The sequence below is a fragment of the Orcinus orca genome, chromosome 9 (assembly GCF_937001465.1).
Source record: "Orcinus orca chromosome 9, mOrcOrc1.1, whole genome shotgun sequence".
In the NCBI taxonomy this organism is placed as follows: Eukaryota; Metazoa; Chordata; class Mammalia; order Artiodactyla; family Delphinidae; genus Orcinus; species Orcinus orca.
Genome location: NC_064567.1, coordinates 35,295,387 through 35,309,839, shown reverse-complemented (window position 1 = coordinate 35,309,839; position 14,453 = coordinate 35,295,387). Strand labels below are relative to the sequence as shown.

General features: G+C 35.5%; 1 protein-coding gene and 1 long non-coding RNA gene across 2 annotated transcripts in view; one reads left to right on the top strand and one right to left on the bottom strand.

Moving 5' to 3' along the window:
• The window catches only part of PPP1R3A (protein phosphatase 1 regulatory subunit 3A), a 38,674-nt gene extending 27,200 nt beyond the window's left edge, over positions 1 to 11,474 (bottom strand). Inside the window, exon 1 of the mRNA XM_004269876.4 lies at positions 10,687 to 11,474. Within this exon, the coding sequence (XP_004269924.2) occupies positions 10,687 to 11,474 (788 nt within the window). The remainder of the gene's footprint in view (positions 1 to 10,686) is intronic.
• The window catches only part of LOC117201339 (uncharacterized), a 76,676-nt gene that overhangs the window by 37,694 nt on the left and 24,529 nt on the right, over positions 1 to 14,453 (top strand). The window lies entirely within an intron of this gene.

Here is a 14,453-nt window from a genome sequence, read left to right as displayed (position 1 = left end):
AGGGCTCTGGAACGCAGGCTCAGTAGTTGTGGCACAAGGGCTCAGTTGCTCTGTGGCATGTGGGATCTTCCTGGACCAGGGCTTGAACCCATGTCCCCTGCATTGGCAGGTGGATTCTTAACCACTGCGCCAGCAGGGAAGCCCCAGAAACAATGTTTATTTTTATTCAAATGAACAATCATTACTTACGTGGCAATGGAATCGAATATGAGTGTAGAATTAATAGGAGTTGGCAAAAGAGAAATCAGTTCTTATGTTGACGTTTCTTATATGCATGACTGGAATGATGATTATGACTTTAAACAAAGTACAGGATAGAGGAAGAAGGATTAGGATTGAAAGGGAAATGTAACTTTGGTTTGGGACGTAAGGGAATTAATTTGCCACATGGATATCCAGATGGAGATGACCAGTAGGACCCTGATTTTTAAAGATTGTGAAAACAATAAAAGCACTCATCATTAAAATTATAAAAAGCATAATTCATTCTTTAAGTATTCAGAATGAATACTTTAGGATTTTACCAGGCTCTACGGTTATCAGGTTTAATCAATATTTTTTCAGAGCTTTTCCACACAAAACCCTTTGTTAGTCACAGTGGGGAATAATGCTTAAACTAATATACCACTGCTGACCTCAAGGATCTTGCAATCCATTTGAGAGGATGGCACACACATAAAAGTTTTTAAAAGTGCAGGAAAAGGCCACCATTTGAAAGACCACCATTGGAAGAATTCTGGCTAAACAGATATAGAGGGACATATGACAAAAGTCCTCTTCTTCCAAATAAAAATATCTGATAAACAGTAAGTTTCACTGAATGTTAATTTCTTTGCTTATAAATTGCATCAGATGCAAACATGGCAAACAGCAACCCTTTCATTTAAGGAAAGTTGTTTTATTTTGCATCATAGGAGTAGCTACTCCATGGGAAAATATTGCCAGAAACGCTGGTAATTTTAAGGCAGTATAGTGAAGCTATGAAAGGGCAAAAGCAAGTTCCGTAACATGGATAAATCGACAGTAGGAGTAGCCCTGGTGAACTACATGAATTTTATGAGATTTGTAAACAAGTGCCTTGAATGTTCACATAACTGCCATTGTCTAAAGCTTAACTTGGTTTGCCAAAGGTAACTTTGAATGAGGTATTACTAATACAAACAATATAAAATATTAGAAAATTATGAACTATCTTTGTGAAAAGTGAAAAGCTCATATATACATATGCATGTGTGCTTTCCACACAAAAAAGCAATGCATCGAGGATAACTTGAATGGAGGTGGGCAATATTACTTATACTGCTCCCTATGTTCAATTTACTAAATAAATTATCAGCTCGATTGACTGTACCAGTCCTCTGTACATATTCATTGCTTCAAACAATGCCTTTTAGTTAAAATTGTACACACACATAGACACATACACACAGAATCAATAATTTTAACATATATTCAAATGACTTCTGCTTGTGAACACAGTATTAATCTTTCTACAAAAAGGTACACTTACAACAGTTTAAATTTCAGCTGGTCAGTGTTCCATTTGGTTTTTACAAATCTATTCAAAATTTCTTTTCAATGTACTTACAAAATTATATTATTGAATGAAATTGTACTAAAAATGAGCTTTCTAGAAAAGGGTGTAGCCATTATTCAAAATTAGTCATTATTTGTCTAAGAGAGTTTCAACAATTCTAATGCAGCTATCTTTTTAGGTAGGATTGAGAAATAAATGACATGATCTTCTGAAGTACTTTTAATTTTGTGATTTAGTAAAATAAAGCCTCTTTCCCTTCTCTGACTCTCACAGGAGTCCAATACTCAGGATTCAGAGCTAAAGAGGGCAGGATTGGGAAAGCTTCTTAGCTAGCCTATTAACCTATCCAGCTGCCCTGATACCTTGGTTGCGGCAGTGCACAGTCCTTGTAACAGTGCTATCATTCACTGGTTGGTGATGATTTTTTTCTTCTCTGACTTTTGCATTGAAATACTACAAACTAGTTTATTAGTTTGATCATTAGGAACTCAGGGGGGAAATCTAATGTTGTTGAGCTTATTTGACATGGAAAATAGAAATTAAATACTTTAATTTTAAAGTATAAGTATAGGAACTCCAACATTTAATTCAGTTGAGAATCGAAGTAAACAAATGACAAGATTAAAGGTATATAACAACATGAATGGCTACATGAAAAACATAGAATTTCCTGATCGAATACTTTACTAAAGAACACAGTCTTCCCAGGAGATGTTTAAAAAGAGAATATTATAAGCATTTGGCTTAGGTAGTTTTCAGAATAATTCTGCCTGAAAGCAAAGGATAGAATTAGATGGTCTCTTCTACAATACAATTCAAGGAAGACTCTTCAGAAATCAAGTGCTGTATTAGCATTGGAAAAAAATGATTATAACTTTATTTACACTAAGCACAGTAGTCTTATACACTTACTGAAGATTATATGTGAAGATCATATTTTCTTCTGCTTGTGCCTGAATGTGATTTTAAAATTCGGTGAGATTTTTCCATTGGCAAATACTCAAGAGATTTAAGTTGTAACAATATATTATTATAAAATTATTTATAAACATTAATCCTCAGAAGGAGATATTAGTAAAATGTGAAAATACTCAGCTTTATATCATATGTGGCTTATGAAGCTGAAAGTTACCTGAGCAGTTCTATGTAATTTGTAATTGTGTGAATACATCCACAGTAATTTTTAAGAATGAAAATCAGCTTAGGGTTTTTATCACAGCTTTAGAGTCATAAGGTTAGCTTTGTATCATGGTTTAATTCTGTAAAACAAGCAGAGTACTATCAGTGTTAAATGGGTATAAAATCTGTTTCACATAATTAGGAAAAGCACCGACAATTTGGCATGCTTTACAGATTTAAATTTGGGGGATATTTTGATCTTTTTTACTACTGCAAACTTCAAAAGGGGTAAATGAAATTCAAATCTACAACCGCACCCAGGACAATCATTGTCTTATGATATTAGAATCCCATTTGTAGTTGTGACTTGAATAACACTGATGTACAGCACAGACAGACCATTTTCAGAATAACTAGAGGGGGAGGGAACAGTAAAATTTCCTAAAGCAGGTTTGTTTAATGTACAATTGGTCTCTGTCACTAAACAATGCTGTATAACTGTCCAATTTAGCAATCTATTTCTATTTGTCATAAAATCTCTAAACAGCAGGATAGTATGACTGAGGTTATAAACTGAGGTTAAAAACCAGTTATTATTTATATAATAGATAATAACACTACCATGCCAGTTACCCAAGTAAAGCTATTAGGGAAGCAGAATAAAAACCAGAAGAGATTTGAGAGTTATGCCCTGAGGAGCTTTTTCTTTTTATATAGTGGTGATGGGGTACAGAAAATGCTTCAAAAGCAGAGAAATGACCAAAATTCAATGGTGTATAATAGATCTTCTTAGAGGAAATAATTATATCAAATCCAGTTTCATTAACTGAGTTATTTGTAATGAGGTAGATGGACCTAGAGTCTGTCATACAGAGTGAAGTAAGTCAGAAAGAGAAAAACAAATACCATATGCTAACACACATATATGGAATCTAAAAAATCAGTACTGTTGAACCTAGGGGCAGGGCAGGAATAAAGACACAGATGTAGAGAACGGACTTGAGGACACAGAAGGGGAAGGGGAAGCTGAGACGAAGTAAGAGTGTAGCATTGACATATATGCACTACCAAATGTAAAATGGATGGCTAGTGGGAAGTTGCTGCATAGCACAGGGAGATCAGCTCAATGCTTTGTGACGACCTAGAGGGGTGGGGTATGGAGGGTGGGAGGGAGGCTCAAGACGGAGGGGATATGGGGATATATGTATACTTATAGCTGATTTACTTTGTTATACAGCAGCAACTAACACAACATTGTACAGCAATTCTACTCCAATAGAGATATAATAAAAAAATTCAATTTCTATTCATATGTATACAGGGATGATAAGGTGAAACTGTGTATAGCCAACTCAGTTTTTTACTCCAAAAGAACCATCTTAAGAAGAACTACCTTAAGAAAAAACATGTTGTACTTCATTAAAAAAATACCTAAAAAATCCAGTCGATGTTCCAAAATTTTTTTGTAACCCAGAAGTTGCTGGAATTTAGGAATCATTTTTCCCCATAGTAGCAATGCCATAAAATATTAGCTTCCCTGGTTAGTGCCCAAAAGCTTATTGAACCCATAATTTTGAAACTATGTATTTGTACTAACCTGGATCCAGGCAGCAGGAATGATACTGAGGGGAAAAATCATCTCTCCATTAATCTTGGGCATAAGACTAGCCATGTACAAGATTTTAAAGTATGGAATTTATCACCAATGCCATTTTGAGTATCTACTAACTGTCAGCAACTGGGATAGATGTTTATATATGTTAGCTAATGTATTTGTCATAGCAACTCTTCCAAGTGGAGATTATTATCCCTATTTTATACCTGAATAAAATGGATACAAAGCGTAATTTATCCAAGTTCATACAGCTACTAATTAGTTAGAATGAAAGCCCAAATCTGCCCTACTTTAAAGCCCATGCTGTTTCCAATATGCCTTGTTGTTTTTGGAATCCTCCTTCCCTCCCAAATACACACACACACTCCAGACCCCCAGCGTCCTCCTGCTTCTGTGATCTCCTTCCAAAACTCTGATTCAAATCTGCCTTGTACACCATAATGCTCCCTGCTCTAAAATTATCCATTTCCACTGTCTCAATCCAAACTCAAAGCCCATTTGTGCAGCTGACCTTAATTGGGTGTAAGATAGAGATAGTCCCTGCCAGCCTAGAGGTCTGCATTTAAGGAAAGGAATTTCTATGTGTGTGTGTATTATATAAATATGTGCTTACACATATAAACACACACACACACACTTATATATGTATGATCTTTTAAGTCTGACAATGCAGTAGACAATCAGGCCCACTTCAGGTGACTGCCCCTGAGGTTACTTCTCTTATACTATTCCTGTTGGGGTGCTGGGGTAAAACCTTGGAACCAAGGACAAGAGTCACAGTGAGCAGAATTGGAAGAAGGTGAAAAACTTAAGTGTCCCACTTCACAGTCATCTTTTGCCTGGAGCGTTATTGGCTCAGAGTTCTTGGTCCCTGCTCCATTTTTACAGGCTGCAGATGGGCTTCAGATGGGAAGTTAGGCTCGTAGAGATCCCAGAGGATCCATGTGAGGCCTGGCATCCGTAGTGATTCCCTTCAGCTAGGGCTTGAGAGAAACCCTGAGTGGTGAGACCCTCTTCTTCCTCTTCTCTCAGAAAAGATTCAAAACTACTCTAGGGAAAGTCTAGGCTTATAGGGGTATGGATTTCCCACAAGACCAGGAAGCCACAAAGCCCTGGTAGACCTCCAAGGAAACTCTAAACTAGCTGGTTCCTTGCTGTCAACCATCTGGCAGCTTCCAAACAGTCCTCCTGATGGGTCCTGTGCAGCTGTGTTCTGGGTTTCCATATGGCCCTGCCAGAGGTCCCTCCCTTAAACAGACCCGGCTTCCACGATTAGTGTGCACTCAAAACAGGTTAGTTATGGAATACATTAAGTCCTAAAGGCCTCATGGGGCTATTGACACTTTGCACTACTTCCAGGACCCCAGGTTATACTGTAAGTGAAAGTTAAGGAAGTCTCACAATCCTAAAGCTCTGACTGGAACATGCAACAGGACCATATTTTAGGCACCATTTTCCAGTGCTTTTCTTGGCTTCATTTTAATGATTTTCCCACCCTGAAAGATAAACTCTCTCTAATCTTAAAATCATGCTTTAGAAAGTATCTCTCTCTTTCCCATTCTTGAATGTACCTGGTTCTGTTCCTCAAGGACAAAAATTGAAGACTGGTCGGTTTTTTTCCTTTGGCATTGAAATCTTTCGGGCATTTATTTGCATTCGCTTGGCCAAGTTATAAATACCATCCAACACCTATATCATGCCATTTCATTACTTAAAATAATAAATTGGTTTCACTTAACAAAATACAAAACCATATGAAGTCAGTCTGTGTACCCAATGGTTAGGAACATTTAGCAGCTGTTGGGAGGAAAAAAGAGATGCTGAAAAGGTCAGTCCGCTGTCCAGAACACAAGATCAGTTATAGATCACAGATCCGAGAACACCTGAAATGTAATGTAAATAGTTCTTTTTCATCCATGGCTTCCCTGGTATACCCAAAGAATCTGAGCTTTGTTTTGGTGTTCTTCCCCCCCCACCCCAACTGCTCTCAGCCCCTGTGAGGCCTGTTCCCTTGGGGCCTCTGGTCTTCACAGGGTCATGTTTCCAGCCATATGCCTAACAACACAGTACCTGACACACAGGCCCTTAATAAACACCTGTGGAATGAATTTTGAAACCTGAACAAGGAAGACTATGATGTCAGGAGAAAAAATACAAGTCCAAGAACCAAGAAATTAGTTAGGTGAACACAATTTGATAATAATGACGGCAATTATATTTGGGTTTTAATGACTACTTTATATGTGCCCAACACTTTACTAGAAGTTTTTAAAATATAATCTCATTTTATTTTAGCTTAATCATCACAACATTAGGCAGGCACTATTACCCCTATTTACAGATGAATAAACTGAGGCTGTGAGACATAAAGTAATATGTCCATGGCCACATAGTTAAATGTATATTACCTGGGATTAATATGTGTGTCTGTTCAATGCCATAATCAATGCCTTTTTTAACCCTTTTGATCTGGTCCTCCATTTTTTCATCTATTAAACATGGAAATTTTAATAGTCATTAAGGTCTCTTCCAACTTTAAGATGTTCTAGATATCAGGTGACTACATCTCAAGAAAATTTAGAATTCAATGAGTTTCCCTTGTTGATTAAAATCCTGCAAAAGACAAAGAAATGGCTCTCTAAAGGTAAAAATTTAGAACCCGTGAGAGGAAAGAGAAAAGGAACTTTTGGGCAGTTTGGGCTTTTCTAGGGTTTTTCAGATCCACCTAAAGCTAGAGTTAGCCTTGTCTTTTTGCAGGATTTATTATTTACTGATAACTTACTATGTTCCAGACACTATGCCAAAACTTTATATGTATTATTTTATGGAAATCTCTAACAATGTCTATGAGATAGTACTATTGTTATTCACAATTAACAGAAGGGGTACCAAGTTTAACTTGCATAAAGTCACACAGCTAGCATGTGGTGCATCTTGGACTCAAACCCAGACATGTTTAATTCTGAAGCCCCAAATTTTAACTTTGAAGTTATACTACTTATGCATGCTATTTTTAGTTTATTTATCTATATACATTTAATATTATTTATATCAATGTCATTTAATTCTTTTGGTCTTTTTTTTTTTTTTTTTTTCGGTACGCAGGCCTCTCACTGCTGTGGCCTCTCCCGTCGCGGAGCACAGGCTCCGGACGTGCAGGCTCAGCGGCCATGGCTCACGGGCCCAGCCTCTCCACGGCATGTGGGATTCCCCCCGGACCGGGGCACGAACCCGTGTCCCCTGCATCGGCAGGCGGACTCCCAACCACCGCGCCACCAGGGAAGCCCCTGGTCGTTTATTTTGAAATAATGGCCCTGAGATGTAGATCAGAAATCTGCTTAGTTTGTTTGCTAACACATACACCAGTGCCACATATGTGGTGACACTTACCAAGTATTTCATGATGCATGACTTTCAGTGCAATTAAATACCTTTGGGTCACTCTCAGTCACATGCCTATGCGTTACAAACTGTTTCCCTCTCCCTCTAGATATTTCTTTCTGTCCAAAGTGGATAGATTAACAAGAATCAAAGAAAAGAGACAACCACATCGATGTGGAGGTTTGCAAACTCTGACCTGAAAAAAATCTCCGTAGAGAAAACATAACAGAAATCCTACCTCACTCAGTGTGTTCCCGCAGTTCATTCTGTACTTATTAGAAGGGATTATTGACACTTCTAGAAGATACAATCTCTGAGACCCTGATAGCAAATTAACTTTGGTATCAAGAGGAATTCAAGTTAGTTGTTACTCTCTACATTAAGACAGACTTATTTTCAGTTTAACTCTGACTTTTGTTACACACTACTATTAATCTACTTGCATGTATGAAGTAAAAATTCACATACATTTCTCTTCTGCATTTACCTTCTCAAAGAAGTGACCTCCAAATTAAGTTACAAATTAAGGAAGTGTGGAAATGCTCAAAACAGACCCATTTAGATTCTGTAACTTTTGATGGGAGGAAGATATTTTAGAAGCTATAACTTTTTTGATCAAATAAGTATTAGTCCATTTTTGCTTTAGCCAAGTACACATTTTGTAAAAGAACACTAATAAGGTGTGCTGTTTTTCCCTAACCAAATTCTTCACAATGAAATCCAACTGCAATATTCATTTAGAAATTTGATAATGCTCTCTTGTGTGAGTTTTAGGAATATTTGAAACCCCATTGCATATAAATTATATCATGGAAAAGCTGTATAAATATTCTATTAAGGCACATGCTGTTCTAAGGATCTGTCAGGATTTCCTTTATACACTCCATTTTGAGTGGTATATAAATCAGATGTAAAAATTCACGTTGGACTGAAATTCAGCACAAAAGGCCTCCTCCAGAGGCAAATGCTTGTTTTCAAAATGTGGTTTGAATTATGTTGGTCATTTTTAAGTTATAGAAGTGCAGAAAATGTATTTGTGGTTTTGAAGGAGAGAGATTTTTTCCATTTTTATAACTCATTAGGAAACTTTACAGGCCTTTAGACCATTTTGTGGTTTAGCTCTTCTCAAGTTTTTCCCCAAAGCAATATTAAAACTTGAATGGTGTCTGCCATGAATCCAATGGTTACTGTTCTGAATACAAATGTGGGTATTGATATATATCCAGTTATACATATCTTAGACTAGGAGAAGTTTCAATAATATCATGACTGGGATAGATTAGGCCTAGCAGTTATCCTTTTTTGTTCTTGCTATCAAGTCAAGTTTGCTCTATCAAAGGAATCCTCTATCTTTACCATAGTTCAGCATGTAATGCTTGTAATTTTAAAGCTGCATTTCTTAACTTGCAGAAAAATCCAGAGTTAAACGCTGCTTCTTTTATGAGGTCTTTGACAATAAGGCTATGCCTTTTTTAAGTTTCACTTTTCTCTAATATATAGGGCAACTTGCAGCATGTATATTAGATATTCACAGATGATGATCTTATTTGTAAAGTATTTAATATGTGTATGTTTATGTATATAAATAGTTTATTAAATAGTGTTGAACTTATTTTATCTATATAGCTAACATGTTGCTGAATAATTTCATAAACTAATAAACTATTACTTTAGCACATAGAGATTATGATTATATTATCTCTCAATAGCATCAGTTAAAACCTGAGAAACTTTTGTTTGGACTAAGAAATGTAGCATATCTCACAAAGTCAGATAAACCAATCTGTCAAATGACTTTAAAGGATAATGAAAACAGAAATATTTTATATGATTGAATTGCTTCACCTACATTATATTTAGTTCATTAACGCATTAGAATAACACATTTAGTAGTTATTATTTATTGCTGTATAAGAGATCAAGGCATTAAAGCATAAGAGGTTAGAACCTTCCCAATGTAATTCTTTATGTTTTTATTTAATTCCACTTAGAATCTGGGTGTCTTGATTCTTAATACAGTTCCCTTTTCATCATCTTACACTATTTCTGGTGCAGTTACTAGAATCCTTGGGTCCAGTGACAGTTATGGTGGACCATCCAGAGGATAATCAAACATTTCTGTGGCTGGTAGAGCATGTGGATTCGGAGGAACAGGAGACATCCGTCTCCTCTTGGATGTTTTATCTACTCGCCTACTGTCATGGAAATTAGCCAACTCTACAAGAGATAGAATTGAAGACTCAGTTTTCTTTATTTTTTACATTAACAAGAGAGCAAGGTTACTAATGAGGGGTCATATCCCAAATCTCTAATCTATAAAGCTAATATCCTTATTTCTATTTGGGTCATTTTTTTATTCTGCTCCATTTACTTTTACTAAATTATACTACTTTGTGTTCTATAATGTTACATTTGGTTATAATTATAAACTTTTATGTGTAATTCATCCATCACTCATATACTTCTGTCTTTCTCTTAGCTTACCATTAAAGTCATAGCTCTTCCGATTTAACTTAACATGTATCACTCCAAACATCCCTGTATGACTCAATCAGTCGTTAAAAAGTTTGTTACAGCTTTGGGGGGAAGTCTGTGAATTTCTGAGCACTAGATACATACTGAAATACAGTTTTATGTTAATAAGAAATGTTTTGAAGTACGGCAAAAGTATTTAAAAACCACTGAAAATAAATATACATTAAATGACAAAATAAATAGTTTTATATGTTAAGAATCTAGATTCTGTGGTTTGAATTTAAGCAATTTATAACTCGCTAGGTAGGCAACATGCACATTGCAGTCCCCCTGCCATCTGTTACATTATACCCATATTTTCCTTACATTTGGAGGATAGATAACACAGTGCTTTTATTTGAATAGCACTGACCTTATTAAAGCCTAGCACCATTGTTTTATACATAACAAAAATATATTTTTAAACAGAATGGCTATTTCTTACAACCAGTGAAATAAAGAATGACCTTAAATAACCTTAAGATTATAAAAAAGTAAGGAATGTAAGATATATCCTCACCTTGATTTTACCTTTAAGCAGCCTTTTATTTGTCTGTTAGGAACTTCTTCCTGTAGTTTTCCAGGCTCCAGCTCTTGTTCTTTCTTTTGACAAACCAGTATATAATTTGTGCCATTATTATTTGACCAAAATGTACCAACAGAAGTTTCATAACGTATACAAAACTCAACTTTACTGCCATCTTTTTGATAAGGAGGAACCAATAAAATTTTAAAGGAGAATTGGTCAGTTTCACCATCACATGAATTTGGGACATATTCTGCTAATATGTCATAATATGTCTGCCAGTCATCTAAGGACATTCTCACATATACTAACTTCTCAAAAGAAATATTCAAAACTCGAATAATGCCCTTCATACTTGTAGATCCATGAAGATACTCAGTTGATTCCAGTATTGCTTTCTGTACTTGAAGTTGTTGCATAAGGTCTTCTTTTGAAGAAGGCAAGTCAAATAGTGGAGATAAAACATATTCTTCTGTGTGGAAAATGTCCTTCATTAAGTCAAAATCAGTTGAACCACTCGGAAATTCCCAGGAATCAAATTCTTTAACAGACACAAGATTGAACCCAAAGTTGTCAGCAAATGAAACTCTTCTTGCACCTGAATGTGGATTGTCCAGGTAACTGTCTTCAGATGAATCAGAACCTCGCCTGCTAGGTTGAGGGGAGAAACCAGGTCTGAAGGTAGCTTTAACTTCTTCATCTTCAGAAAGAGAATCAGGTACATTAGGAACTTCTAAAAAGTTATCTTTGCTAATCTGACTAGGTTCTTCAGAAGGCTCCATTGGGCTCTCTGATATCAAATAAGGGAGAACTGTACGACTAGTAGAGGCTGATACTTGAGACACTGAGGCTTAAAATAAGTATAAGGTTACAGTTGACATTGCAGAAAGGAGTCAGCTCTATAAATAGGTCTGATGGCGTGTAAACTATGCTCGCTTGCCTCCAAAGGCCTTTAATATGATAGCATCCATGTTACTCTCACCAGCATGTTTCAGGTTTAACTCTCAGTTTTTAAAGTTGCATATGTTTATGAGTTCCAAAGAGACATCTTAAATCATTTTCTGCTGTGTTCAACAATCTGAAACTTTAGAATAAAAATATTATTTTAACCAGTTGATATTAAAAATGAAAACTTGAACCATTTATTTTAAAAGACAATAAAATTAATATCACAATACTAAATATGTAGTTTGAGCTAAATCCATCCATTGGAGCAGGCAAGGGAACACAGGAGAGAATGAGAACATTTATAGAACTGGAAAGATCCAGTGTCTAATAATAATGATAGCTACCATTTATCATGGACTTATATATAATGTGAACTCTAAAGGGTTAAATAGAGTTGCTGGGAGTTCTGAGGAAATAAACATGATTTAGGTGGAGAAGGTATCATTTGAAATAAACCGTGAAGGGTAGGTAGAATATATACATCCAGGGTTGGAATGAGGTGGATTTTCCAGGTGGAAGAAATAGCATAAGCCAAGGCCTAGAACAAATAATTAGTCAAATCTGTTATTTTAAACATTATTGTTTCTTTCAATTAAGCCATGGAAAAATACAAACAAGTAATGTTTAATTAACTTGAAAATATAAGTGGGCAATGGTAAACCCGGCCCAGGAGTAAAATATTTATGTAGAATAAAATGTTCTTCTTTGGCAAATTGCCATTTTATGCCCACAGAGCAGAAGTTAATACCATGACATGTTGGGGTTCTATGTGAGTTTTAAAGTGTGAGCAGCCTGTTTAGACTCTCATATTTTTTTGTATTAATGTAAAACCCACTTTGGAATTGGCAATTGGGAAAAACCTTAAAAGATTTAAACATACATATGCTTTGACCCAGAAAATGCTATGAATTTGCCCTATCAGTAGGGATAAGTATGCAAAGATAAATGTAGATGTATGTTCATAATAGGATTGGATTATTTTTAAAATTCTAGAAACTATCTAAATTATCCATCAACAGGGAAATGAACAAATAATGTTACACCCATTCAGTAGAATGTTTTATAGTCATTACAAAGGATAAGGTACCACTTTATGTGTTGATATGGAAAGGCAACCAAAATAAATGGCTAAGTGAAGAAAGGAAAGTGTGAACAAATATGTGCATAGAAAATTTCTGGAAAGACACAAAAGAAACTATTAGCAGTGGTTATCTCTAACCACAGAGGGTGAAGCTTCTAAGGGAAAAGGACTCATTCATTTCAGTTTATGGTCTCTGTACTGTTTGAAATATTAGCCATGAGAAAGGTTTTCTTTCAATATATCTTCAACTCAAATTAATAAGTGTGAGGTGATTATTTTTTTTAAAAAAGAGACCTCAATAGTATAATTTCTTTAAAATTACTGCTTTATAAATACATTATAACTTACTGAATAGTTTGAATTGCATACAGTAGTGGATCAAGAAATTATTTTTGAAATTAAAAATAAATAGTGTCTAGGATAAGGGAATAAAATTATTTAGGCTTTACCACATAGCTAGAATGGGTGATGACCACATGGATTGTTCAAGAATGGCAAATGGCTGTGGAAATGACTGTCCCTTGCAAATGTAATGCCCATGAGCCATGAGTAGCCATATTCCAAGGTACCTAAAATATGTCATTAGCTAGTCAAGGAAATTCATAACAAAGTACTCCATAGAATTTGTAAATAATCCATACAGTCATATAAACAATAGAATAATGAAAATTTGCAGATAGAATAATGTACTAAAGTAGTACATCCAGGGATTATAAGCAGAGACATGGAGATAAAGACCCCTGGGTTTGTACACTGGCTGTGACACTTACTAGCTGGGTGACCTTCAAATGTTGCTCAAATTTTCTTACCCTAAGTTTCCCTGATTGCTAAAATGCAATGTTAACAATTAAATGAGATGCTTGCTAAAATGTTTAGCACAAAACTTATAGTAATAGAAGCAATCATTATTTTTATTTCTATGTACGTTTGTGAAAGGTTGATTTTAAGATACACCGGTAGATCAGATAGATAGATAGATAGACGGACAGACATAGAGAATCTACCTATACAATATTAAGTAATGGTTTATAATTTGCATCATTTTTGTCTTTTTTTAAAGGCTATAGTATATAACATTTAGCTTTACAAGACATAAAATAGCTCTACATTAGAAAATGGTCCTGTATTTGAGCTTAACGTTCCTGTTCTTAATTTCTCTTCCCACAGAGCAATACTCCCTTGATTTGTAATAATCACTGCCTATCTTTTGGAGTGTATAACCTTTGCGTAATTGTAGACGGTTGACATGTTCCCCCTTAGTCACCACTTAGCTAAAGCAGAGTGATTTCATCTTTTCAGTCTCTTCTCACATGTCAGTCCTTTGGCACTTCTTATCGTTTTGTTACTCCTCTGTGAACTCCTTCCAGCTTGCCTATATTATTCTGTTAATGAGCTGCCCCCAGATGAATGCAGTAGCATAGATCCAGTGTCTCTGGGGCATGTAAAGAAACTCTGCCAATTTCAGCCTTGTGACTTGGTGTTTGTATCAGTTAAAATTCACATCTCCTTGCTTTTTTTTCCATATCATAGATCAAACCAACATCTCATTTTCTCATACTCACTACTACCTCAGTTTTAACGTGACTTTTACCACACTCTTCCTCAATACCTTAGGTACACCGGTTTTATCAGAGTTATGACTTTTTAAAAAATTTATTTATTTGTTCATTTACCAAACGGCAGCTCAAGTTTCCACACATTCCACTTCCTTTGTATTAATCAAACATTCTCA